Source organism: Zootoca vivipara, chromosome 5, assembly GCF_965207765.1.
Source record: "Zootoca vivipara chromosome 5, rZooViv2.hap1.1, whole genome shotgun sequence".
Classification (NCBI taxonomy): domain Eukaryota; kingdom Metazoa; phylum Chordata; class Lepidosauria; order Squamata; family Lacertidae; genus Zootoca; species Zootoca vivipara.
The window spans coordinates 91,103,102-91,130,659 of NC_142588.1; the positions used below are offsets into that span (position 1 = coordinate 91,103,102).

General features: G+C 43.5%; 1 protein-coding gene across 1 annotated transcript; it reads right to left on the reverse strand.

The window, feature by feature from the left end:
• Positions 1 to 480: 480 nt before the first annotated feature.
• On the reverse strand, positions 481 to 26,039 carry LOC118093817 (cytochrome P450 2J2). Its single transcript, XM_060274304.2, has 9 exons — positions 25,752 to 26,039; positions 17,373 to 17,529; positions 13,063 to 13,212; positions 12,559 to 12,719; positions 8,778 to 8,954; positions 6,392 to 6,533; positions 4,639 to 4,826; positions 2,624 to 2,765; positions 481 to 1,546 (listed from the first exon to the last, which is right to left on the reverse strand). Exons 1-9 carry the CDS (start codon positions 25,917 to 25,919, stop codon positions 1,359 to 1,361), a joined length of 1,473 nt encoding a protein of 490 aa, XP_060130287.1. The 5' UTR covers positions 25,920 to 26,039; the 3' UTR covers positions 481 to 1,358.
• Between the last annotated feature and the right edge of the window lie 1,519 nt (positions 26,040 to 27,558).

The window sequence follows — 27,558 nt, forward strand, 5'->3', positions numbered from 1 at the left end:
AGCTCCACTCTGGCGGGGGGCAACACCCCCAGCCCCTGGCCCGCCCCTCACCTCCTCTGCCTGAGCAGGAAGAAGCAGAGTGCGCTATGTAGCGGGTTGCCGCCAGGCGGCGGCGGCGCCAGCAAACTGCAAGGTAGCCTCTCTGCTTCAGAGCGTGCCGGCCGAGCAGAGCAGCAGCGCCAACTCGGACGGATTGCGCATGTGTGGACATTCACAGTCTGTCCGGGCTCGCCCTGGTGCGTGCGTCATGACGTCACGACACATGCGTCAGGACGCATGCGCGCTGCAGAGAGATGCCCCGCCCCCAGGGGGTGCCGCCACTGGGTCTTGGACTCTAGGGCGGGCAATTTAAAATGTCTATTAGGGTGATGACTTTTTTACAACCTCATTTCCCTGTATCATAATTTGATGAGCTTTCATTAAAGATTAGATTAAAACTTATTTCAAAGAGATTTGATTAAAAAAACCTCACGCACAAAATGATTTTAAAATTTTTATTTATCAGTTTTTTGACCATTTTTGAAGTCACTGTAAGCAGATATAAAATTTAACCCAAGCTTTAGAGTCACATATATACGACATTATATAGGGGCATCAAACACACAAGGAGGTTTTTTTTAGCTGCAGTAACAGTATAGATGCCGCTAGAGGACGATGTTTTGCTACCTCTCCTGTAGGTTCTTTTCCCAGCATGCCCGGCAAGGTCTGCTGGATGAGTTTTGAGGTCGCAAAAAGGGGCTTTTACCTTGCGCAGGTGTGACATTTGTATACCCTATGTTGCTAAGAACACTCCCCATTGTGGAATGTGGTGTTGTGTCCAAATTTGATATGAAATATATATAGAATTGTTAATACAATTTTATCAAATGGTAAAACGGCATACAAAAAAATAAAAACAGTTTGTGCATAACCTTTTTAAATATTTCAATGGAATATACCTCATTTTTGTCATTAATACGCAAAAGTTCATCCATTTGTGCTACAGGAAATAATTTTTGAGAAAAAAAATGAAAAAGTCATCACCGTAGTAGGCAACCTATGGCCCGGGGGGCGGATTCGGCCCAATCGGCTTCTCAATCTGGCCTGTGGACAGTCTGGGAATCAGCGTGTTTTCACATGAGTAGAATGTGTGCTTTTATTTAAAATGCATCTCCGGGTTATTTGTGGGGCATAAGAATTCTTTCATTTTTCCCCCAAAATATAGTCTGGCCCACCACATGGTCTGAGGGACGGTGGACCGAACCACGGCTGAAAAAGGTTGCTGACCCCTGCTCTAGGGGGATAAGGTTTCAGGAATGGCAAAGAGTTTGGCAAGTGGAGGAAGCATGAGTGCAGCTCCCTGGAACTTTCCTATTTTATTATGCCTTGCAGCGGGGAACAGCACAGAGTTTATACGGATGGGGATGTGTTGTACCCCCTGGCATAGCCTCCATATTGAGTTCTTTCACTCCTTCTGGCAGCTGGAAGCGGAACATTCTCAGCAGGCTGGTCAGGAAGATGAAAACTTCGATCTTTGCCAGCTGCATTCCCAAACACATGCGAGACCCTGAGGAGGAGACAAGGGGAAAGCAGCAAGTGAGCAATAATTTACTTTCCAGTGTCCATTTCTTTGTACTCTACATAATACTTTGGTGAACTAGACATAGTTAGGATAGGGAAATAATCAAGGCTGTTGTCAATTCCCTAGCCTGCTGAGTGCCAGCATTTCATGGCTGATTATGAAAGACAAACTTTGGTCAACTGCCCTGAGCAATAGCGGGGATAAGTCACAAACCCAGACTGAAGAAACTGAAAGAGATGGGAAGGGAGGGAGTAGAGGTTGTAGTAGCTGATTACCTTGTGCTTGCACCCCTGGCTTCAGTGTGAAGGTTTCTGGGTTTCTTTGTTTATTTGGTGCTCGACTTAAAGAGAGCTGTAAGGCTTTTAAAAAAATACTCATCTGCCTCTGCACAGTCCCCAAGGGTTATGTTCAATGAGCTTAATAGTCTTCTTCTAGACTCTAGAGTATAGCATTGTGCAAGAAGGTCCAGCACAGGGCCTTCTTGACAACCAATCAGAAGAACCTGTAAAACCATGCTGTATAATAATACAAAAATGGCTGGCTCATCTTTACTTTAAAACATCATCATCAACAATTGAATAGGCATAATTACTTGTATAAAAAGGTTAAGAGATGTTTGGAAGTTAGCAATGAGGATGTCTGCTGAATTTCTGCAGGAACAATACTTTACAGCATGTGGCAGATGAGGCTAAAAGCCCAGCTCGTGACAGATAACGGGACAAAAATATTCCTTTGCTCTTTCAAAAGGGAAAACTGACACATACCCCAATCTCCTATAGAGCTCGGGATGAAAGAAGTAGGAAATGGGGTGGTTTCATTGCAGACTCAGTTCTGAGTGTGGTTCCAGACCAGGCTAAATTACATCCCAGGAAAAGATGTAGGGTAGCTTTAGCCTAAATGTGCCACTGCCTTGCGATGTTCGGCTGCCCAGCAGTGCTACTCCTGCCAGAAGGATGTTACTTCTGCTCTGCCTCCCTTGGTGCTGCTGCTGTTGTCATCTCCTGGAATATCCCCAATAAGCATGCCTACAAATCACAACACAGCTTGGACATTGGCATTTACCTGCACCAAATGGCAGATATTCTTCTCTAGCCACATATTGTCCGTTCTTGTCCAAATAATGATTTGGGTTGAACTCTGTTGGTGTCTCCCATCGTGTGGGATCAAGAAGAACAGAACGCAGATCGGGAATAATAGCAGTCCCCTGCAAAGAAGAAACAATTGAATGGGAATGCACTCAGAACAATACATTTCTGGATTTGTGAAATTCAAACTGAATTTAAACTGGGTGAGGTTTTTGTGGGGAGAGTGGCATTTACCAGTGGCCAGATTCATCTCCAACTTTTTTACATTTAAAAGCTGCCAGTATGGGCAGGGGAAAGGACGGCCTCATTCTCTCCATCCCTCTTTTAAAAGGGAAGACCCAAAACCAGAGGAAGACTTCTGGTCACCATATTTTCCTCCCCTTGATACATGAATAATAGAATTCTAGAGCTGGAAGGATTCCAAAGGTCATCAAGTCCAATCATCTGCAATGCAGGAATCTGAACTAACGCTTAAATTACAGAAGACCTTTCAACCTCTGCTTTGAAATCTCCAATGAAGGAAAGTCCACAACAGCTCTGTCAGAAAGTTCTTCCTGATGTTTAGTTGGAATCTCCTTTCTTGTAACTTGAAGCCATTGGTTTACGTCCTGCGCTCTAGCAGGAGATAACAAGCTTTCTCCATTTTCCATGAGATAGCCCTTCACATAGTTGAAGATGACTATCATAGAATAGAATAGAATACTTTATTACGGTCAAAGACCAGCTCTTATAAAAATCCCTTTGGAGGAACAGTTGGGCCAGCGTTTTGGCCTTGAATAGCTTAAGGGCCGCAGGAACGAAAGAAACCCCTTGTGTTCTGAAAAATTTGAGGATGCAGTTTGCGGTTTTTTCCGCTGAGCTCCCGATAGAATTTATGTGAAGTTTGTTGGATCCTGAGGCCTGTACTACCATTCTGATATATTTGTAATTTGTAACTTGTTCTAATTTGTGGCCTTGAAGTTCCTAGCTTCTGAGCTTTGATTTTTTTCCCCAAAGACTATTATCTTGGTTTTTTTGGTAATTGATTTTGAGGCGTTTGGTTTCACAGTATGTAGCAAGCTTCCTTAGTGCCCGTTTGAGTCCAATAGGGGTTCTGGATAAGATTACTGCATCGTCGGCATATAGTAAGACCGAGATGTGCCGGTTTGCGAGCTTCGGTGGATGGAATTCTAAATCATTTAATGCGGCTACTAAGTTATTTAAATAAAAGTTGAATAGTAGTGGGGCCAGAAGGCACCCTTGTCTGACACCCTTATAGGTTTTAATGGGATCGGTTAGATGTCCTAGGTGGCTGCACCTAACTCTGAGGGCTGTGTTTGCGTGCAGTTCCTGAATTAATAGTAGAAGCTGTTTATCAATTGATGTGCCCTGCAGTCTGTCCCAAAGTCTAGTTCTGGATACAGTGTCAAAGGCTGCTTTGAAGTCTACGAAGGCGGCGTAAAGTGAGGCCTGCAACTATTATATCTCCTCTCAGTCTCCCTTTTCCCCAGGCTTTAGCATAACCAGCTTTCTCAACCATTCCTCATAAAGCTGAATTTCCATACCCTTTATAATCTTGCTCACCCTCCTCTGCACACATTCCAGCTTGTCAATATCCTTCTTAAACTGTGGTGCCCAGAACTGGACACAGGACTCCACATGTGGTCTGACCAAAGTAGAATAGAGCAGTACTATTACTCCCCTTGCTCTGGACACTATACTTCAGTTGATGCAGCCTCGTATAGCATTTGCTTTCTTTGATGCTGCATAACACTGTTGACACTATACTCCTGACCCCCCCCCCCAAAAAAATGTCCCATGGAATGGCACTACAGTAGCCGATGGTGAAACAAGTCTGCAGATGGAGCGCCTGCTCTTGTGTGGTTTTCTTGCTCTTCAGGTTTTAGACAACACAAGCTCCTGAATGGCTGCCTGCAACACTCAATACACTGCAGCCCAATGATGCTGTTTGTTCTTGGGATACAGAAGTGCAGTTGTATTATGCTTCTATACCTTGGGAATGAGGACACCATGAATCTTCACATCCTCTTTACATTGCCTGACAACCCCAAAAAGTAAGGCATATTTAAAGCGCTGCGTTTCATGAATCACAGCATTGATGTAGGGCAATTTCTTCTTATCTTGATAGCTGATTGAGTGAGCAGAACCTATGACATCTTCTATCTCCTTGTAGACTTTATCTGAAGAAAATGGTGGAAACATATGGTTTATTTTGAATATTGCATTTTTTTTCAGATGGACATTTATTTCCCATGAACTTATTCCATAAGATTCTGTGAATGAGTCCCTGTTTCTTACATTTATAGCCCACCTTTTCCTCCAAGGAGCTCATGTCAATGTACATGGTTCTTCCCCACTCTAGATCCCACGGGTGAAAAGGGGGAAAGTGAATCTCCTCTCAGCTGTTTCTGGTTACATGAGCTGGCTGGATTTGCTGAAGGGCTGTGATCCAAGACTGTCTGTTTTACACATTTTTGAAAAAACATAGCCCCCACCCCTCAATATTTCCTACTTTGTTTTATCAATCCTCTTTTCCTTATTTGATCTTGGCAAACATCAATCATGTAGTAGGCAAGGAGAGGGCTCAGGCACTTATTTCACAGCAGAGGCAATGATGGCATCTGCTGGGGACCTCTTGGCCTTTCCTCTGCATGGGATCCAACTGTTAGAGGTTGAGGTCCCTTTGCTCCCCCCAAAAAATATTTGAGGGGGCCAGACGTCCCAAAGTTGATGGATGTTACCATTCAAAGGGGTGGGGGTTGTGCCACATCTTGTAATCAATTATGTGGACTGGGGCTTACCTGCGCCCCAATCATTCATTCGATTTGGCACCCCTGCCTCTTTAGATCAAATAAATGAGCTTCTCTCAAAGAGAAAATCACCCGCTAAGCTGTGCAGAGGAAAAGGTGGCTTCATTGGCTATGTGTTAAACTGCCATTTATATTTTGAAAGATTCCAAAATCCTTTTATCATGGCCAAAGAAAATGCAAAGAGGGAGTGAGTGAGCCCACCAGAACTCTTCCAGGCTGAATGTTGAGCAAAGAAGGGGAGAGAGACTAAGAAAACAGGTGGCTTGTTACTGAAGTCATAATCTGTGCATTGGTTAACATTTCATATTTGTTTCAGTTTTAGAAGGGGCATGGCTTGCGGGTTGTCATGAAGGTACCTGAACTTCTGGATTCATCACTATACCCCTAGCAAAAACAATGACCTCTTTATGCATCTTTCTCTCCCTTCCTTTGGCCATGCCATTTCCCAATCTTCAAATTGTCTTCCCTCTATTTGCACAGCCATTCCTATCCTTCAGGAAAACTTTCATTGACTCACTTAGCTTCATCCACTGCCCACAACCGTCTCCTGTTCCAACTTCTTTACACATTCAGACCCTCCATCTCTTCCTGTCCCAGTAATAATAGATTGGAAGCTTCCTATGAGGACAGGGTATTCAGGGCATTTTACATTTCTGCTTCTGTCGACCTTGATTTTAGGTTCCAGAAGCTATGTAGGAAAATGTTGGTGGCGAAAAGGGTACTTTCTAGATGTGCAAGTCAAAAACATTTAACTGATTTTGATAACCCTTTGTCTTCCAAAACTTCCATCATAAACTCACTTACTTTTAACTATTTCTGTGCCTTTAAGTTCCTCATTTTAGCACCTCATTAGATGTGAATGAAACCTTTAAAGAACTACATTCCACTGTCAAGAGGTCAAGAGAAGCCCAGACTCCCATTGCTCCCTCTCTCACCTTGGATATCTGGATGAGTTGCCAGGAGGAGAAGAGCCCATTTCAGAGAAATGGTGGTTGTGTCTGTCCCTGCCACAAAGAGGTCAAAAATGCACTGGGCTAAGTTTTCTTCATCATAGGTGGACTCTGGGTCATTCTTGCTCTGATGTTGAAAATGGGGAAGGTGACAAGTCATTTACATGCATTACAATCTGTCCTTCAGTACTTACTTTATCTACTTTCACCCAGTTATTACCATACCACCAGGAAATGCTTAATAAGTGCCTGCAAAGTGGCAGCAGCAGCAACAGTGGTATCCAGTAAGATCTTGTGAGATTTTGATTCCACTGCCAAAGGCTGTTGGCAATTTCACCCCTCCCAACCTTCTTTTTAAATCTTATTTGAACAGTTTGTTATAATACTGTTGTTGTTGTTTTGTTGTTGTTGTTGTTTTAAAATAAATGTTTTAAAAGCCTTAGCCCCAGCCACTAAATTGCTTCAGGAAACAGGTGGTCCCTGGGGTGGCCTACAGAAAATTGGCCTGAATTGAGAGCCACAGATTGGGGCCACAGGCCACACTGGAGGAATTGTATACATTCCTGCAAAGGATAGCATGAGTTAGAACTATGTGCCAACATATCCTCCACTGAAGAAAAGTGAGATAAAAAAATGAAACCATTGAAGCAGTACAGCTTTTCTGTTGTCTCTGCCCATGTTTGAATGCGAGATGAACACCAATCCAGAATAATTTATGCACAGAAGCAGTGCTCCAAAGGGAAGACCCCTTACTTGACACACACAAATTTCCACTCATTCACACTCACGTTTGGGGTTATGGAAATGCCTGGCATTTCCTACCCATTTCAATAGATGCTTATGGGTGGAAGTCAACCTACTTTAGCAACTAAAATGACTAGAGGGAAATTTGGCGAAACTCAATGTGCTTTTCAGCTGAGATTCAGAATAAAAATATTGGTGTCTTGGCAAGAGATTAGTATTCATATGTAAGAGGGAATATAATGACTCTTTGGATGAGCAGTATTCAATTTCAAAGCAGGTAGAATCATAGAATCATAGAGTTGGAAGAGACCACAAGGGCCATCCAGTCCAACCCCCTGCCAAGCAGGAAACACCATCAAAGCATTCTTGACATAAGGCCGTCAAGCCTCCGCTTAAAGACCTCCAAAGAAGGAGACTCCACCACACTCCTTGGCAGCTCTTACTGTCAGGAAGTTCTTCCTAATGTTTAGGTGGAATCTTCTTTCTTGTAGCTTGAATCCATTGCTCTGTGTCCGCTTCTATGGAACAGCAGAAAACAACCTTTCTCCCTCCTCTATATGACATCCTTTATATATTTGAACATGGCTATCATATCACCCCTTAACATTTTCTTCTCCAGGCTAAACATACCCAGCTCCCTAAGCCGTTCTTCTTAAGGCATCATTTCCAGGCCTTTGACCATTTTGGTTGCTCTCTTCTGGACACGTTCCAGCGTGTCAGTATCCTTCTTGAACTGTGGTGCCCAGAACTGGACACAGTATTCCAGGTGAGGTCTGAACAGAGCAGAATACAGTGGTACTATTACTTCCCTTGATCTAGATGCTATACTCCTATTGATGCAGGCCAGAATTGCATTGGCTTTTTTAGCTGCTGCATCACACTGCTGACTCATGTCAAGTTTGTGGTCTACCTAGACTCCTAGATCCTTTTATCATGTACTGCTCTCAAGCCAGGTGTCATCCATCCTGTATTTGTGCCTTTCATTTTTTTTTGCCCAAGTGTAGTACTTTACATTCCTCCTTGTTAAAATTCATCTTGTTTGCTTTGGCCCAGTTGTCTAATCTGTTAAGGTCATTTTGAAGTGTGATCCTGTCCTCTGGGGTATTAGCCACCCCTCCCAATTTGGTGTCATCTGCAAACTTGCTCAGGATGCCCTCAAGCCCATCATCCAAGTCATTGATAAAGATGTTGAATAAGACTGGGCCCAAGACAGAACCCTGTGGCACCCCACTAGTCACTATTCTCCAGGATGAAGAGGAGGCATTGATGAGCACCCTTTGGGTTCGGTCAGTCAGCCAGTTACAAATCCACTGAATGGTAGCATTGTCTAGCCCGCATTTTACCAGCTTCTTTACAAGAATATCATGGGGCACCTTGTCAAAGGCCTTGCTGAAATCAAGATAGGCTATATCCACAGCATTCCCTTCATCTACCAGGCTTGTAATTGTCAAAAAATGAGACCAGATTAGTCTGACATGACCTATTTTTCAGAAACCCATGCTGACTTTTAGTGATCACAACATTCCTTTCTAGGTGCTTACAGACCGTTTGCTCTAGAAGATCTGCTCTAGAATCTTTCCTGGTATTGATGTCAGGCTGACCAGGCAGTATTTGTTTGGGTACTTACTTTCTCCATCTCAAGTAGATAGTAATCAATGAAATCCTGTGGTTCATGCAGAGCCAGATTCTCCTTATGCTTCGCTATCTCCTCCTTTGCGAATGAAACTACCATCTCTATGCAGGACAAGGCCTTCTTGTGGGGCCCTGGGAGATGTTTCATAAGCCATGGCAATATTTCATACAGCTAAAGGAAAGAGAGCAGAAATGCTTAGTCACATGTTTCATGTTAGCACTTTAATAATCTGCATAATTCTTCAGGGCTAGCATAGTACTTTGAGTCTAACTCAAATGATGAAATTTCATGAGAACTTTTTTTTAAGATCAGAAATTGACGTAGAAATGAGAATTGTACTGTATTTAAGACAGGAAAAATGAGAAACTGAAATTGACAGGTCTGCCCACCCCCCAGTTCAAAGGGGATTAGTTGGGTCATACAGAAGGGAGCTGCTTTTTTTAAGCAGTGGGAGCAACCATTAAAAAAATTCCAGGAAAGGTGGTGGCTGCAGGGGGCACACCATCATGACTGCCACTGCTAAATTCAATCTCCCCCCTCCCAATTCAAATCAGCAAATTGCTTTGCTCCCCCCCTTGGGAAAATCAGTGCACCTCTATTGAATTTAGGGTTGAACTCTTCAACAGTTATTGTAGCACTCTTGAAACATGGGCATTTATGGCTCTCTTTAAATGTTTCCAAAATTTAGAGATGCTCACATGCTCCAGTTGTAATCTTTGCAGTGTAGGGCTTACAGATCCAGCCAGCCTTGCTGTCTTTCAGGATATCCCCTTCTATGCCTCCTTAGTCCCTGCTTTACCAAGTTATTTCACCCACAGACTCTCAGGGTTCTGTGGCCATTGAATTTTGGGAGACAATCAGGGGTATCAAACTCAAATTCATCGGGGGCCGCATCAGCAGTTTGGTCACCCTCAAAGGGCCGGTTGTATCTGTAGGACTATGTGTCCACTCTTTATTCTCATAAATTATTGTCAGTGCATTCAATTATTACTGTTTTTTGTAATAATGTAAGTAATAACTAGCTCTGAAAGCAGAAACATAGTCAGAATAATGGCAAGTAGATATTCAAATGTACAATTATTGTACAATTTATTGAAAAATGATTTTTGGTAACTGCACTAGGTGGTGGAGGCTCGCTAGGGTTTCATGCAGGACCTTTGCAGAGCTACTAGTACCTGGAGATGGCTGGGGTCCTTCTGCATGCAGGACAGATGTTCTGCCAGTGAGCCACCACCCTTCACCAAAGGGACTGGCTGAGGTTGACTCACTGAAGCTGCTCTCCTGGTTCCAGGGTTTAAGGGCCAGAAGTATAAAGCAGCATCCTATGTTTCTGAGGAGAGGGAGAGGGAGAGGGAGAGGGAGAGGGAGAGGGAGAGGGAGAGGGAGAGGGAGAGGGAGAGGGAGTGGGAGTGGGAGTGGGAGTGGGAGAGGGAGGGGAAGGAAGGAAGGAAGGAAGGAAGGAAAGAGGGGAGAGAAAGAAGAGTAGGAAATAAGGAAGGGAATAGAGAAGGAAAGAAAAAGAAAGAGGGAGAGAAGACGGAAAGGGAGAAAGAAGGAAGGAAGTAGAGGGAAAGAAAGAATAAGAATGAGGGAGAGGAAGAAAGTTGGGAAGGACGGAAGGAAGGAAGGAAGGAAGGAAGGAAGAAAAGAGGGAGCAGGAGGGAGAGAGGAAGGAAAGAGGTGAGAGAAAGAAGAGTAGGAAAGAAGGAATAAAGAAGGAAAGAAAAAGAAAGAGGGAGAGAAGACAGAGATAAAGAAGGAAGGAAGGAGAGGGAAAGAAAGAATAAGAACGAGAGAGAGGAAGAAAGAAAGGGAAGGGGGGGGGTCGCCGCCTTGATTCAGCGCCAGAAAAGAGCGCGAAGGGACCCAGGGGCAAAAAGCATTTCCCCGGCCCCAGCTGTTTGTCGGCGCTTTGTTGCCGCGGCGCTTCAGCAGCAAGGTCCCACTGCTGGGTCCCGCTGGCTGGGGCGCTCGGTGGGCCACATGACTAGGTCTGGCGGGCCGGATTTGGCCCCAGGGCCTTGTGTTTGACACCCGTGCAATATACCATATTAGGTCCCAGTGCCTCAAAAATATTTTGTCTGTCTTAAAACCTGAAGATCTTAAACTGGTCCATAATAGATTACAGGTAGGTAGCCGTGTTGGTCTGGGTCGAAGTAAAATTAAAAAATTCCTTCAGTAGCACCTTAAAGACCAACTAAGTTTTTATTTTGGTATGAGTTTCGTGTGCATGCACACTTCTTCAGATACACTGAAATAGGAGTCCCCAGGCGCTTATGTGGAGAAGGGGTGGGGTGGGGAGGGGGTATCACTCAGAAGGGTAGTGGAAGTGGGTGATTGACTGACTGATAGCTGTTGATGGCTGAAAACGACTGCAAATGGTTTTGCATGAAAAAGCAAGGGTTGAGATGGCTGAAGATCGCTTTATCATGTATGAGATAAGAATCCAATTTCTCTGTTCAAACCAGGTCCCTCCATGGTTTTGAGCTTGGTGATAAGTTGTAATTCAGCAACTTCTCTTTCCAGTCTATTTCTGAAATTCTTTTGTAGTAAGACAGCTACTTTGAGATCTTGTATAGAATGTCCTGGGAGATTGAAGTGTTCCCCTACTGTTCTCCTACAGAAAAACCAGTAGGAGAACACTTCAATCTCCCAGGACATTCTATACAAGATCTCAAAGTAGCTGTCTTACTACAAAAGAATTTCAAAAATAGACTGGAAAGATAAGTTGCTGAATTACAACTTATCACCAAGCTCAAAACCATGGAGGGACCTGGTTTGAACAGAGACATTGGATTCTTATCTCATTATACATGATAAAGCGATCTTCAGCCATCTCAACCCTTGCTTTTTCATGCAAAACCATTTGCAGTCGTTTTCAGCCATCAACAGCTATCAGTCAGTCAATCACCCACTTCCACCACCCTTCTGAGTGATACCCCCTCCCCACCCCACCCCTTCTCCACATAAGCGCCTGGGGACTCCTATTTCAGTGTATCTGAAGAAGTGTGCATGCACACGAAAGCTCATACCAAAATAAAAACTTAGTTGGTCTTTAAAGTGCTACTGAAGGAATTTTTTAATTTTATTTGGTCCATAATAGGGCTGCCAATATATTACCTCAGGCTCAGTAAACAAGTCCCATGAGTCTTGATATTCAGTGGGCAGAGAGAAAACAAATTTAATTTCCTATGATGGCCACCAAACTATGTAATTCCCTTCTAGAGAAGATTATTATGCGAATCCCTGGGCTCTAGAAGACCTTTTTGAAGGTCATTGTTCCATTTTTATCCCATCTTTCCTCCAAAGAGTCCCCTGTGGCTGGACATAGTCTCCTCATTCTTTTTTTCAATCTTTATAAGAAAAAGAAGAAGAGTTTGGATTTGATATCCCACTTTATCACTACCCGAAGGAGTCTCAAAGCGGCTAACAATCTCCTTTCCTCTCCTCCCCCACAACAGACACCCTGTGAGGTGGGTGGGGCTGAGAGACTTCAGAGAAGTGTGACTAGCCCAAGGTCTCCCAGCAGCTGCATGTGGAGGAGCGGAGACGCGAACCCGGTTCCCCAGATTACGAGTCTACCGCTAGAATAATCTTGAGAAATGATTTATGCTATGAGATCATAAATGGCCCTTATCTTAGATTAGATTTAAACCTAATCTATCTTCTCCAACACTCTATCCTCTATCATAATGGATTCCAGAATGCTGAGTGGGGGGTCCTAAGACCCTTGGGAGACCTCTCTGGCTCAATAGGAATTAAAATGTCTACTCACAGACTGATAGATGCTGCCTTGAAATTTTAGGACAAAATCCATGTCTTCTATCAACTTTTGGAACCTTTCATCTTCAAGAGCAAACCGGTGCCCAAAAGCCATAGCACATATCACGTTGGAGACTGAATTAGTGATGGGCATGGAGGGGTCAAGTGGTTGTCCTGCAAAATAAAGTTATACTAATGTGAGTTCAGCTGCTCCAGTTGATACTGAGAGTGGGACTTTATGATGGTCAAGAGAAACCGCTATGATCTCCAGCACAATGGGTCAGTGTGTCTCACAGAAGGTTGGTGATTCAAGTCCACCCAGGGACAGCTGTGGTTAGGATTCCTGTATTGCAGAAGATTGGACTAGATGACCTCTGGGTCCCTTCCAAGCCTGCCATTCTGTGATTCTAAAGCATATCACATTCCTTTCCAAAATGGATAGAGGCAGGACACATAGATTTCTGCAGACTGGAAAATAAGAAAACCCATCACCATCACCTAGGATCATGTATGGTACCCTTTGAACGTGCAATGATCTCCACAAGCTGACGGGCCTCCTCTGCTATCTGGTGCTCTATGCCTTTCTTCCCCAATCCCAGCTTCCGCATAGCAACCACTCCAAGCCGTCTCTGCTGCTTCCAGACGTGACCATTTGATAATATAATACCTATGGGAAACCATTGAGAAATTATTATTTACAGAAATTAATGTAAATAATTAAGTTGCCAGCCTGGAAGAAACCATGTTCACTGAAGTTCATGTCCTTGAATTTAATAACCACCAGTACTTGCTCTCTCTGAAGCAAAGAATTAGAAGATGATGCAGAATCCGTCTCAGTGTATTATATGGGTGCATCTACGATATTGGCATAACACAACCTCACTTTCTGTTGTCTTTCGTCATTCAGAAATTCATTATTCATTATTGTGTGATAATAGAACAGAAATCAGGTGGTTCCAGAAGTCCCTGCACTTTACAGTATCAGAAAAATGTGAGATCTCCAGACATATGATATCTACGATGGGGGATTTTATCTGGCATTTAAAATTATGGAAAACTCAGGTGATACCCGCAAGTTCAGTCTTTCTTGCACAAACTACCAGTGTTGATAAAGATAAACCCAACTTCTGTAGCATTAGCTATCCCTCCCAGTTTGGTGTCATCTGCAAATTTGATGAGCATCCCCTCAATTCCATTTATAAAGACGTTGAACAACAACATGCCCAGGATGCGGCACCCCCTTGCCCCCCCCTTTCCAAAGTGATGAGGAACTATTAATGAATACTCTTTGGGTTCTGTCAGTCATCCAGCTACAAATCCACCTAAGAAGTACTTCATTCATCCCACATCTTAGCAACTTCCTTGCAAGAATATAATTGGGGGGGGTTGTCTTTGACTTCTGGGAAATGAAATTGTCAGCGAGGCAATGGAGGAATTTGCCGGACCTTACATTCTTGGCAGAGTTTGAGTTACAACAGATATCAGGGAAATTGAAGTCTCCCATGACTCTCCTTTTTGAATGTTTGGTAATCTGTTCTAGGGAGGCAGCATCTAAATCTTCATTCTGGTTTGGCAATCTATAGCAGAGTCCCACAGTAAGGTCACTGATGTTTCTCTCTCTCATACAATTTTTACCCATATAGTCTCAATCTGTTTTCCTTGCTCAAGGTCTCTTCAACAGGTGTATATTTTATATTGTTTTTGACTCATATTTAGTTGCTGATTCTGCACTGTTTTAAAACCATTTTAGCTGTTTTATATGTCTGTAAGTTGCTGTGAGACATTCATGCAGAAGGCAATTAATAAATTAATTAGTGACAATGATGGTGACTACCCACTAGGTCTACCCTAAGTAGGATTAAAATAAAAAAATTCGACTCAGACCAACACGGTTACCTACCTGTAACTAAGTAGGATTGTTGTTCAGTATAACCAAACTCAGCTGCTCTCTACACACTGGCAGATGAAGAGGAGTGCAGGGGAGCGCACCGCCCCGGGCAGCACAATCCCGGCGAGGTACCATTGCAGCTGCCCCCTCGCCAGTGCTGGGTGCCACGCCCCCGCAGGCAGCTCACCACGCCCCCAGGACGCGTGCCAGCCCCACCCACACCTGCTCTCCATCCCCCGGTGCCAGAGCATGAAGCTCCGCCACTGTCTCTATACTCCTTCCACATGTACTTGAGTTCTTGTACGTGGAGCAATATCGCTAGCTGTTACTATGCTATACACATATACCTATGTGCCTCTCTTCTACTCCCCTCAGTTTTCCTGCTCTGGCCTCTCATTAGTTTCCAAATCCTGCACCTGTCATCTGGCACCCTGCTGATTTCAAGCCAATAAGTTTTGCTCTTGAAGCCCCTTATCATAAATTTAACTACTTTTAAATCATTTATTAGTACGTTTATACCCCATTTTTTCTCCCAAAGGAATCCACAACTGCAAACAACAAGCAACACAACAACAATAAATCTTTTTTTAAAAAAATCCTTCATTTAAGGTGCTACTGAAGGAATCATTTTAAAAAATCAAATACAGATGCAGACTGGGAAAGTTTTCAAATGCTTCTTGGAAGGGGAAGGTCTTTGGAAAGTGCTGAAAAGACAACAGGGGGGGCACCTGTCTACTACTCAAAGGGAGGGAATTCTAAAGGGAAGGGACCAAAACACTAAGGATCCCATGCCTACATTGTGTGCAATGGGCCTCCTACGATGGTATCTGCAGGAGGCCCTCACCCACAGAGTGTGGTGATTGACTTAGGTATATAAGGAATCAGATGCTCTTTTGAGTATCATGATTCCAAGTTGTATATGCCTTTATACACCAAAACCAACATCATGAACTCATAGAATCATAGAGTTGGAAGAGACCACAAGGGCCATCCAGTCCAACCCCCTGCCAAGCAGGAAACACCACCAAAGCATTCTTGACATATGCCTGTCAAGCCTCTGCTTAAAGACCTCCAAAGAAGGAGACTCCACCACACTCCTTGGTAGCAAATTCCACTGCCGAACAGCTCTTACTGTCAGGAAGTTCTTCCTAATGTTTAGGTGGAATCTTCTTTCTTGTAGTTTGAATCCATTGCCCCGTGTCCGCTTCTCTGGAGCAGCAGAAAACAATCTTTCTCCCTCCTCTATATGACATCCTTTATATATTTGAACATGGCTATCATATCACCCCTTAACCTTCTCTTCTCCAGGCTAAACATACCCAGCTCCCTAAGCTGTTCCTCATAAGGCATCGTTTCCAGGCCTTTGACCATTTTGGTTGCCCTCTTCTGGACACGTTCCAGCTTCTCAGTATCATTCTTGAACTGTGGTGCCCAGAACTGGACACAGTACTCCAGGTGAGGTCTGACCAGAGCAGAATACAGTGGTACTATTACTTCCCTTGATCTAGATGCTATACTCCTATTGATGCAGGCCAGAATTGCATTGGCTTTTTTAGCTGCTGCATCACACTGTTGACTCATGTCAAGTTTGTGGTCTACCTAGACTCCTAGATCCTTTTATCATGTACTGCTCTCAAGCCAGTATTTGTATTTGTGCCTTTCATTTTTTTTGCCCAAGTGTAGTACTTTACATTTCTCCTTCTTTGCTTTGGCTCAGTTGTCTAATCTGTTAAGGTCATTTTGAAGTGTGATCCTGTCCTCTGGGGTATTAGCCACCCCTCCCAATTTGGTGTCATCTGCAAACTTGCTCAGGATGCCCTCAAGCCCATCATCCAAGTCATTGATAAAGATGTTGAATAAGACTGGGCCCAAGACAGAACCCTGTGGCACCCCAATAGTCACTACTCTCCAGGATGAAGAGGAGCCATTGATGAGCAGCCTTTGGGTTCGGTCAGTCAGCCAGTTACAAATCCACTGAATGGTAGCATTGTCTAGCCCACATTTTACCAGCTTCTTTACAAGAATATCATAGGGCACCTTGTCTAAGGCCTTGCTGAAATCAAGATAGGCTACATCCACAGCGTTCCCTTCATCTACCAGGCTTGTAATTCTGTCAAAAAAACTATTCTGTGAGCCACCCCGAGATCTTTTGATGAAGGGCAATATATAAATTTAATAAATAAAATAAAATAAACCCAGTAGCTAATTGGCAGCCAGTGGAATTCTTTCAACAGTTGCATAACTTGTTGGCTGTTCCTGCCCCCATGAGCAGTTGACCCATTGCATTATTCATCAGATGCAGCTTCTGGACTAACCTCAAGGGCAGCCCCAAATAACAAGCATTGCAGTAATCTAGCCTGGAGGTTACTAGTGCATGAATGGCAGTAGTTAGGCTATCCATAAAGCACTTGCTAGAGGATTGGGTTGTATCTAGGTAAGTTTTACTCAGAGTAGACTCATGGAAATTAATAGACCTTCATTAGCCATGCACATTAATTACAATGGATCTTCTGTAGAACTAGCATTGGCTCCAACAACCTATTTCGTGCAGTTAATAGAGAAGCTTTGTTCTGTATATCCAGACAGTCATTTAAATATAGGTAGGTAGCCGTGTTGGTCTGAAGTAGTCGAAACCAAATAAAAAAAAATTCCTTCCAGTAGCACCTTAGAGACCAACTAAGTTTGTTACAGTATTGGTATGAGCTTTCGTGTGCATGCACACTTCTTCAGATACACAGAAGTGTGCATGCACATGAAAGCTCATACCTGAAGAATATGTGTATCTGAAAAAGTGTGCATACACACGAAAGCTCATACCAATAACAAACTTAGTTGGTCTCTAAGGTGCTGCTGGAAGGATTTTTTATTATTATTTTGAGTCATTTAAATGTTTTCTCTGGGGGAAATACCAGTAGATTGTCTCATTCTTCACTACTCACCCTGTCCTTTTGCTGTAAAGAAAGACATCACTGGTCGCTCATCAAATTGTTCAGAGTGGTCAATGAGCGCTTCTTTCACTGCTTGGAATCCAGACAGGACTACAAAGGGTATATGTCCCATCCATAAGGTGTAAACGTTGCCATATTGCTTTGCTATCTACCATTTAGGTCAAAAGAGAGGAGAGGAATGTTATGTTCAAAGTAAACAGGTGGCTATTTCAACTTAACACATGAGCTCTAGCCTTCCTTACTTCTACAGCTTCTTTTGCCAGCATCTATTTTCCTTCCTTCCTTCCTTCCTTCCTTCCTTCCTTCCTTCCTTCCCAACCCATTTGTTTTACTCTCTCTTTTTGCAGGGATGTGGAAACTGGAGCTCACCAGAGGCTGTAAAACTGCAACTCCCATCATCCCTTCCCATTGGCCATGATGGTTGGGGCAGAAGGGCATTGTAGTCTGGAGGGCACCAGGTTGGCATAAGCTGGGCTAGAGCACTGGGTCAGGTTTCTGACCCACAGTGGGCCACAGCAGGAGCATTGCCACCATAAAAATGTATGGTAAGGAATTAAAAAGATACATCTCTGGGCTAGAGATTATTACCAATTTCAGATGTTTTAAAAGTTATGTTCTTATCTGATGGCTGAGTAGTCTTGTATTCTTGGAATTGTTTTCTCTGAAACAAATGGCTTATTAATGGATTGTTGTTGCTGTTGTTTAGTCGTTTAGTCGTATCCGACTCTTCGTGACCCCATGGACCAGAATACGCCAAGCACTCCTGTCTTCCACTGCCTCCCCCAGTTTGGTCAGACTCAAGTTGGTAGCTTCGAGAACATTGTCCAACCATCTCATCCTCTGTTGTCCCCTTCTCCTTGTGCCCTCAATCTTTCCCAACATCAGGTTCTTTTCCAGGGAGTCTTCTCTTCTCATGAGGTGGCGAAAGTATTGGAGCCTCAGCTTCACGATCTGTCCTTCCAGTGAGCACTCAGGGCTGATTTCCTTCAGAATGGATAGGTTTGATCTTCTTGCAGTCCATGGGACTCTCAAGAGTCTCTTCTAGCACCATAATTCAAAAGCATCAATTTTTCAGTGATCAGCCTTCTTTATGGTCCAGCTCTCACTTCCATACATCCATACATAAATGGATTAAATAATCAAATAAATAAAAGAAAATATGACAAGGAGTGAATTTTCTCTTGTTCTATCTAGCTGCATAGATTGCTGCTGCATCTAACAATGGTTCAGAAATTTCAGATAGTGCAGAATTCAGTGGCCAGGTTGCTCATCAGGAGAAGACTGTTTGAGCATATTACAGCGATTCTAGTCTGGCGGCATTGGCTGCCAATTAGTTTCTGGGTCCAATTAAAAGTGTTGGTTTTGATCTACAAAGCCTTAGGTTCTCAATACCTCAAGGACTGCATCTCCCCATATGATCTGATCAGGACCCTGTAATCATCATCTGAGGCTCATCTTTGTGTCCCTCCTCTACAAGAGGTCCAGAGGATGGCAACACAAAAGCTGGCATTTTCTGTAGCCTCTCCTTTTTTGCGGAATGTTCTCCCAAGGGAGGTTCAGCTGGTGCCTTCATTATACACTTTTAGGTGTTTAAGATGAAACTGTTCCTCTTTAACCAGACCTCTTGGTGATTAACATCTTATACCTTTTCAAAATGTGTTTGTGGAAAGGGTTACTGGTTTCTTAGTTTTTAGTTCTTGTTTTTAATCATGTATTTTATGTATGTTGTATTCTAACTTTTAGAAAACACCTGAAGGCAGCCCTGTTTGGGGAAATTTTTAACGTTTGAAGTTTTATTATGTTTTCATATTCTGCTGGAAGCCACCCAGAGTGGCTGGGGATACATAGCCAGATGGGTAGAGGGTATAAATAATAAAATTATTATTATTATTATTAGGTTGGGAACTGCCCTGAGCTGTGGATTAAGGGTGATATTTATAAATTTAATAACTAATAATAGCCACATGTGAGGTGCAAGCTCCACCTCCATTTTCTTGGAAAGAGATTAGGAGCTCCTACTTCATTGCCAAGAGGACTTGGTGCCCATTAATCTGTTGGAAGGGGAGAGGTTCCCAGCATTCTAGGTCATGGGCAGAATAAAATGGAAGAGAAGTAAGACAAATTCCAGAGCCTATTGTAATAAGCTGTTTGATTAGCTCAGCTTTTCATTTTGCAAGATGTGTTTCGGAGATAAGCCTCCTTAATCCAGCTGGAATGGATGAATCCCAAGCCAGAATTAAGATTGCCGGAAGAAATATCAACAACCTCAGATATGCTGATGACACAACCTTGATGGCAGAAAGTGAGGAGGAATTAAAAAACCTTTTAATGAGGGTGAAAGAGGAGAGTGCAAAATATGGTCTGAAGCTCAACATAAAAAAAAAAACTAAGATCATGGCCACTGGTCCCATCACCTCCTGGCAAATAGAAGGGGAAGAAATGGAGGCAGTGAGAAATGGAGGCAGTGAGAGATTTTATTTCTTGGGTTCCATGATCACTGCAGATGGTGACAGCAGTCACGAAATTAAAAGACGCCTGCTTCTTGGGAGAAAAGCAATGACAAACCTAGACAGCATCTTAAAAAGCAGAGACATCACCTTGCTGACAAAGGTCCATATAGTTAAAGCTATGGTTTTCCCAGTAGTGATGTATGGAAGTGAGAGCTGGACCATAAAGAAGGCTGATCGCCAAAGAATTGATGCTTTTGAATTATGGTGCTGGAGAGGAATCTTGAGAGTCCCATGGACTGCAAGAAGATCAAACCTATCCATTCTGAAGGAAATCAGCCTTGAGTGCTCACTGGAAGGACAGATCGTGAAGCTGAGGCTCCAATACTTTGGCCATCTCATGAGAAGAGAAGACTCCCTGGAAAAGACCCTGATGTTGGGAAAGATTGAGGGCACAAGGAGAAGGGAACGACAGAGGATGAGATGGTTGGGCAGTGTTCTTGAAGCTACCAACATGAGTCTGACCAAACTGCGGGAGGCAGTGGAAGACAGGAGTGCTTGGCGTACTCTGGTCCATGGGGTCACAAAGAGTCGGATACGACTAAACGACTAAACAACAACAACAACAATCCATTTATAAGCCATTTTTTTCAGAGAAAATAATTCAAAGAATACAAGACTACTCAGCCATCAGATAGGAGTGCCTGGCATTCTCTGGTCCATCGGGTCACAAAGAGTCGGAGACAACTAAACGTCTAAACAATCCAGCAGCTACAAGCAAGACACATAGTAATAATAAAGGGCAAGTGTTGAATTGTAAATGGTCCAATAAAAAACAGACCAAGATCTCAGGCAATATTAGATTCAATAGTGAGAATAATCCCTACTGACAAATCAAATATGAATAGCAAAAACAAGAATACATATAGCCACACAGAAGTTGTAAAAGCTAAAAGGATATATACAACAATAATCTGTTACAGCATTACATGTGAGAGTCTTTAAATTGGGTCAAGTTCATGCTAGTCCAAAATCGGGATATATCAGTGTCGTGTTTGTAAATGGTAGCAGGATCAGCCTGTGAACTTCCTGTCCCAGTCCCACTCTTTTCACAGTGGCAGTCAAAGGCGAAGTTTGTAATATAACGCTCTGGGCAAGAACAAAATTTGGCACCCCCAAATAGACCTTCTCAGTGAAGGATCTTCTCAGTTTTGCACACACACCCCTCGGTACCCTCAGTGCTGGACCTCAGTGGAGGCTGAACCTGAAGGCTGAATGATGGGGGCAGAGACGCTCCCTCAAGTATACTGGACCAAGGCCATTTAGGGCTTTAAAGGTCAGTACCAACACTTTGAATTGTACTTGGAAAGGGACTGGGAACCAATGTAGGTCTTTAAGGACTGGTGCAATATGGTCTCAGCTGCCACTCCAAGTCACCAGTCTGGCTGCCGCATTCTGAATTAGTTGTAGTTTCCAGATCACCTTCAAAGGTAGCCCTACGTAGAGTGCATTGCAGTAATTCAAGCAGGAGATAACCAGAGCATGCACCACTCTGGTGAGACAGTCTGCAGGCAGCTGGGTCTCAGCCTGCGTACCAGATGAAGATGGTAGAAGCTGCCCCGGACACAGAATTGACCTGCACCTCCATGGAAAGCTGTTAGTCCAGAATTACTCCCAGACTGCACACCTGGTCTTTCAGGGGCACAGTTACCCCATTCAGGACCAGGGAGTCCCCCACACCTGCTCGCCCCCTGTCCTCCAAAAAGAGGACTTCTGTCTTGTCAGGATTCAGCCTCAATCTGTTAGCTGCCATTCATCCTCCAACCAATCTGAGTAGGCTGAAAGCAAAGTGCAAGGTTACCATAATTTCCATCATAGAGCTTCAGTATGCTGATGACAATGTAGTGTGTGCACACTGAGAGGATGACCTCCAAGCCATCCTAAATATCTTCGCAGAAGCTTACAAAAAGCTTGGCCTATCACTCAACATCCAAAAACCAAAAAACCAAAGTGCTGCACCAACAAGCACAAAACAACTCCTCTGCAGCACCACAAGTCCAATTCAATAGTGCAACATTTGAAAATGTTGATCACTTCTCCTACCTGGGCAATTATCTTTCCACAAGGGCTGACATTGATGCCAAAATCCAGCATCGCCTGAGCTCTGCGGGTGCGGCTTTCTCCCGACTGAAGTGCAGAGTGTTTGAGGACTGGGACATTTGCAGGGAAATCAAAATGCTTGTTTACAAAGCTATTGTACTACCAACCTTACTGCATGGACCACTTATAAATGCCATCTCCAATTCCTCTACAGATTCCATTAACAGTGTCTCAAAAAGTTTTTACATATCACTTGGGAAGACAGGCAAACTAATGCCGGTGTACTGGAAGAAGCAAAGATCACCAATGTTTGTAAAAATTTGTAAAAATTCTGGGTGACTTGAAAATGAATTAAGTTACTTTTGCGATGGAACCTTGGATGATTTTTTAAATTAAATTCAGTTTTAATTTTAATTCAATGATTTTTAAGTGTAGGAGTTTCATCGCATTTAATTGTGTATTAAATTGTGGCCCTTGCAGTTAGCATTTAAAACCATGGTACTGTTTAAGGTTAAATACCAGAATGGTTCCCCTTCATGGATCAATGCCTTGTCGTGGCGAAGGGGCTTGAATAACTCAGAGAAGCTATGAGCTATGCCATGCAGGGCCACCCAAGATGGACAGGTCATAGTGGAGAGTTTTGACTAAACGTGATCCACCTGGAGAAGGAACTGGCAAGCCACTCCAGTATCCCTGCCAAGAAAACTCCATGGACAAAGACAACAGGCATATAAAAGTTATGACGCTGGAAGATGAGCCCCTCAGGTCGGAAGGCGTCCAACATGCTACTGAGGAAGAGCGGAGGACAAGTACAAGTAGATTCAGAGCTGATGAAGCGGCTGGGCCAAAGCCGAAAGGACGCTCAGTTGCGGATATGCCTGGAAGCGAAAGGAAAGTCCGATGCTGTAAAGAAAAATATTGCATAGGAACCTGGAATGTAAGAACCATGAGTGGAGGTAAGCTGGATGTGGTCAAAAATGAGATGACAAGAATAAATATCGACATCCTGGGCATCAGCGAACTAAAATGGAAGGGAATGGGCGAATTCAGTTCGGATGACTATCATATCTACTACTGTGGGCAAGAATCCTGTAGCAGAAATGGAGTGGCCCTCATAGTCAACAAAAGAGTGGCAAAAGCTGTAATGGGATGCAATCTCAAAAATGACAGAATGATCTCGATACGAATCCAAGGCAGACCTTTTAACATCACAGTAATCCAAGTTTATGCACCAACTACCGGTGCTGAAGAAAGTGAAATTGACCAATTCTATTAAGACCTACAACACCTTCTAGAAATGACACCAAAGAAGGATGTTCTTCTCATTACAGGGGACTGGAATGCTAAAGTAGGGAATCAAGAGATAAAAGGAACAACTGGCAAGTTTGGCCTTGGAGTTCAAAATGAAGCAGGGCAAAGGCTAATAGAGTTCTGTCAAGAGAACAAGCTGGTCATCACAAACACTCTATTCCAACAACACAAGAGACGACTCTACACATGGATATCACCAAATGGACAGCATCGAAATCAGATTGATTATATTCTCTGCAGCCAAAGATGGAGAAGCTCTATACAGTCAGCAAAAACAAGACCTGGAGCTGACTGTAACTCAGATCATCAGCTTCTTATAGCAAAATTCCAGCTTAAACTGAAGAAAGTAGGAAAAACCACTGGGCCAGTAAGATACAATCTGAATCAAATCCCTTATGAATACACAGTGGAAGTGAGGAACAGGTTTAAGGATTTAGATTTGGTGGACAGAGTGCCTGAAGAACTATGGATGGAGGCTCGTAACATTATACAGGAGGCAGCAATGAAAACCATCCCAAGGAAAAGGAAATGCAAGAAAGCAAAATGGCTGTCCAACGAGGCCTTACAAATAGCGGAGGAGAGGAGGCAAGCAAAATGCAAGGGAGATAGGGAAAGATACAGGAAACTGAATGCAGATTTCCAAAAAACAGCAAGGAGAGACAAGAGGGTCTTCTTAAATGAGCAATGCAAAGAAATAGAGGAAAACAATAGAATGGGGAAAACCAGAGATCTGTTCAAGAAAATTGGAGATATGAAAGGAACATTTCGTACAAAGATTACCATAATCAAGGACAAAAATGGTAAGGACCTAACAGAAGCAGAAGACATCAAGAAGAGGTGGCAAGAATACACAGAGGAATTATACCAGAAAGATATGGAGGTCTCGTACACCTCAGGTAGTGTGGTTGCTGACCTTGAGCCAGACATCTTGGAGAGTGAAGTCAAATGGGCCTTAGAAAGCATTGCTAATAACAAGGCCAGTGGAAGTGATGATATTCCAGCTGAACTGTTTAAAATTTTAAAAGATGATGCTGTTAAGGTGCTACACCCAATATGCCAGCAAGTTTGGAAAACTCAGCAATGGCCAGAGGATTGGAGAAGATCAGTCTACATCCCAATTCCAAAGAAGGGCAGTGCCAAAGAATGCTGCAACTACCGCACAATTGCGCTCATTTCACACGCTAGCAAGGTTATGCTTAAAATTCTACAAGGCAGGCTTAGGCAGTATGTGGACCGAGAACTCCCAGAAGTGCAAGCTGGATTTCGAAAGGGCAGAGGAACCAGAGACCAAATAGCAAACATGCGCTGGATTATGGAGAAAGCTAGAGAGTTCCAGAAAAACGTCTACTTCTGCTTCATTGACTATGCAAAAGCCTTTGACTGTGTCGACCACAGCAAACTATGGCAAGTTCTTAAAGAAATGGGAGTGCCTGATCACCTCATCTGTCTCCTGAGAAATCTCTATGTGGGACAAGAAGCTACAGTTAGAACTGGATATGGAACAACTGATTGGTTCAAAATTGGGAAAGGAGTACGACAAGGTTGTATATTGTCTCCCTGCTTATTTAACTTATATGCAGAATTCATCATGCGAAAGGCTGGACTAGATGAATCCCAAGCCGGAATTAAGATTGCCGGAAGAAATATCAACAACCTCAGATATGCAGATGACACAACCTTGATGGCAGAAAGCGAGGAGGAATTAAAGAACCTTTTAATGAGGGTGAAAGAGGAGAGCGCAAAATATGGTCTGAAGCTCAACATCAAAAAAACCAAGATCATGGCCACTGGTCCCATCACCTCCTGGCAAATAGAAGGGGAAGAAATGGAGGCAGTGAGAGATTTTACTTTCTTGGGCTCCTTGATCACTGCAGATGGTGACAGCAGTCACGAAATTAAAAGACGCCTGCTTCTTGGGAGAAAAGCAATGACAAACCTAGACAGCATCTTAAAAAGCAGAGACATCACCTTGCCGACAAAGGTCCGTATAGTTAAAGCTATGGTTTTCCCAGTAGTGATGTATGGAAGTGAGAGTTGGACCATAAAGAAGGCTGATCGCCGAAGAATTGATGCTTTTGAATTATGGTGCTGGAGGAGACTCTTGAGAGTCCCATGGACTGCAAGAAGATCAAACCTATCCATTCTTAAGGAAATCAGCCCTGAGTGCTCCCTGGAAGGACAGATCGTGAAGCTGAGGCTCCAATACTTTGGCCACCTCATGAGAAGAGAAGAATCCTTGGAAAAGACCCTGATGTTGGGAAAGATTGAGGGCACTAGGAGAAGGGGACGACAGAGGACAAGATGGTTGGACAGTGTTCTCGAAGCTACGAACATGAGTTTGACCAAACTGCGGGAGGCAGTGCAAGACAGGAGTGCCTGGCGTGCTCTGGTCCATGGGGTCACGAAGAGTCGGACACGACTAAACGACTAAACAACAACAACCAGAATGGTTGGGTAAAATTGATAAAACAATTATTGGCGTTAGACTGAGTTATTACTAAGAAGTAAGTACCTTAATTAAAGTATCTTCGCGAAGCTTCGCCCCGGATCGCCACAAACCTCCAATGAGAGGAAGCGGGAAAGGTCCTGGAGGATATTGCCTGCGTGACCAGAGTTGTTTCAGGAAGTGCAGAATCAGAAGAGCCACCAGCACAGCAATCAAAAATGCCCGAATCTCCATCCTTCTCTTGCTGTCTCTTTCACCTTGTTTCTTTCTAGGATCCCTGGTTAGGTCCAACTCTCCTTCTCCAAGAGCTTTTTGATTTCCTCAGAGACCTCGGCATTTCTCTCTTTTTATATACTCCATTATTAGAAGCAATTAAGAAACAAAGGTTCTGGCATCCCATCCAAATAGCACTGTAATGATACCTCGAGGCATGCACCACAGCCAGACTCTATAATCATTCTTATGTGTGTCACTCAAATGTCAGGAGTGTGTTTAATATGAATTCCAATTAGAATTCTAGGCAGTGTAAGACTGATTTGTGCCACAAACATTTGGGGAAATGCATACCATACATTCATGAAATTAAAAATGTATGTGAGAAAAGGCCTGCTGAATCAGACCAAAGTCCTATCGAGTGCAAGTCCCCATGGGAAGCCCTCAGGCACAACATGAAGGCAATATCCCTCACCCACTATTGTTCTCCAGTATTTGCAGAATCTGATCCTGGAAATCTGGCATTGTCCATGGGTGCAATGGGAAACCTGAGTCCTACACACACAGACACACACACATAGAATCATAGAGTTGGAAGAGACCACAAGGGCCATCCAGTCCAACCCCCTGCCGAGCAGGAAAGACCATCAAAGCATTCTTGACATATGCCTGTCAAGCCTCTGCTTAAAGACCTCCAAAGAAGGAGACTCCACCACACTCCTTGGTAGCAAATTCCACTGCCGAACAGCTCTTACTGTCAGGAAGTTCTTCCTAATGTTTAGGTGGAATCTTCTTTCTTGTAGTTTGAATCTATTGCTCCGTGTCCACTTCTCTGGAGCAGCAGAAAACAACCTTTCTCCCTCCTCTATATGACATCCTTTATATATTTGAACATGGCTATCATATCACCCCTTAACCTTCTCTTCTCCAGGCTAAACATACCCAGCTCCCTAAGCCGTTCCTCATAAGGCATCGTTTCCAGGCCTTTGACCATTTTGGTTGCCCTCTTCTGGACACGTTCCACCTTGTCAGTATCGTTCTTGAACTGTGGTGCCCAGAACTGGACACAGTACTCCAGGTGAGGTCTGACCAGAGTGGAATACAGTGGTACAATTACTTCCCTTGATCTAGATGCTATACTCCTATTGATGCAGGCCAGAATTGCATTGGCTTTTTTAGCTGCTACATCACACTGCTGACTCATGTCAAGTTTGTGGTCTACCAAGACTCCTAGATCCTTTTCATATGTACTGCTCTCAAGCCAGGTGTCTCCCATCCTGTATTTGTGCCTTTCATTTTTTTTTGCCCAAGTGTAGTACTTTACATTTCTCCTTGTTAAAATTCATCTTGTTTGCTTTGGCCCAGTTGTCTAATCTGTTAAGGTCATTTTGAAGTGTGATCCTGTCCTCTGGGGTATTAGCCACCCCTCCCAATTTGGTGTCATCTGCAGACTTGCTCAGGATGCCCTCAAGCCCAAGCTTGGACATGGACAGTCTTTCTCACATCTTCTTTCTGCTCTATGTGTACTGGATCCAACTTTGGAAAAGCAAAGTGTGTATGAGCAAATTCTCCTCTCTCCTTCTCTCTTCCTCCTTTGGTGGTGGTGGGGCTCACCTGGGAGAGTGAGCCAAATGCATGGTGCTCATAGCACTAATCCCAA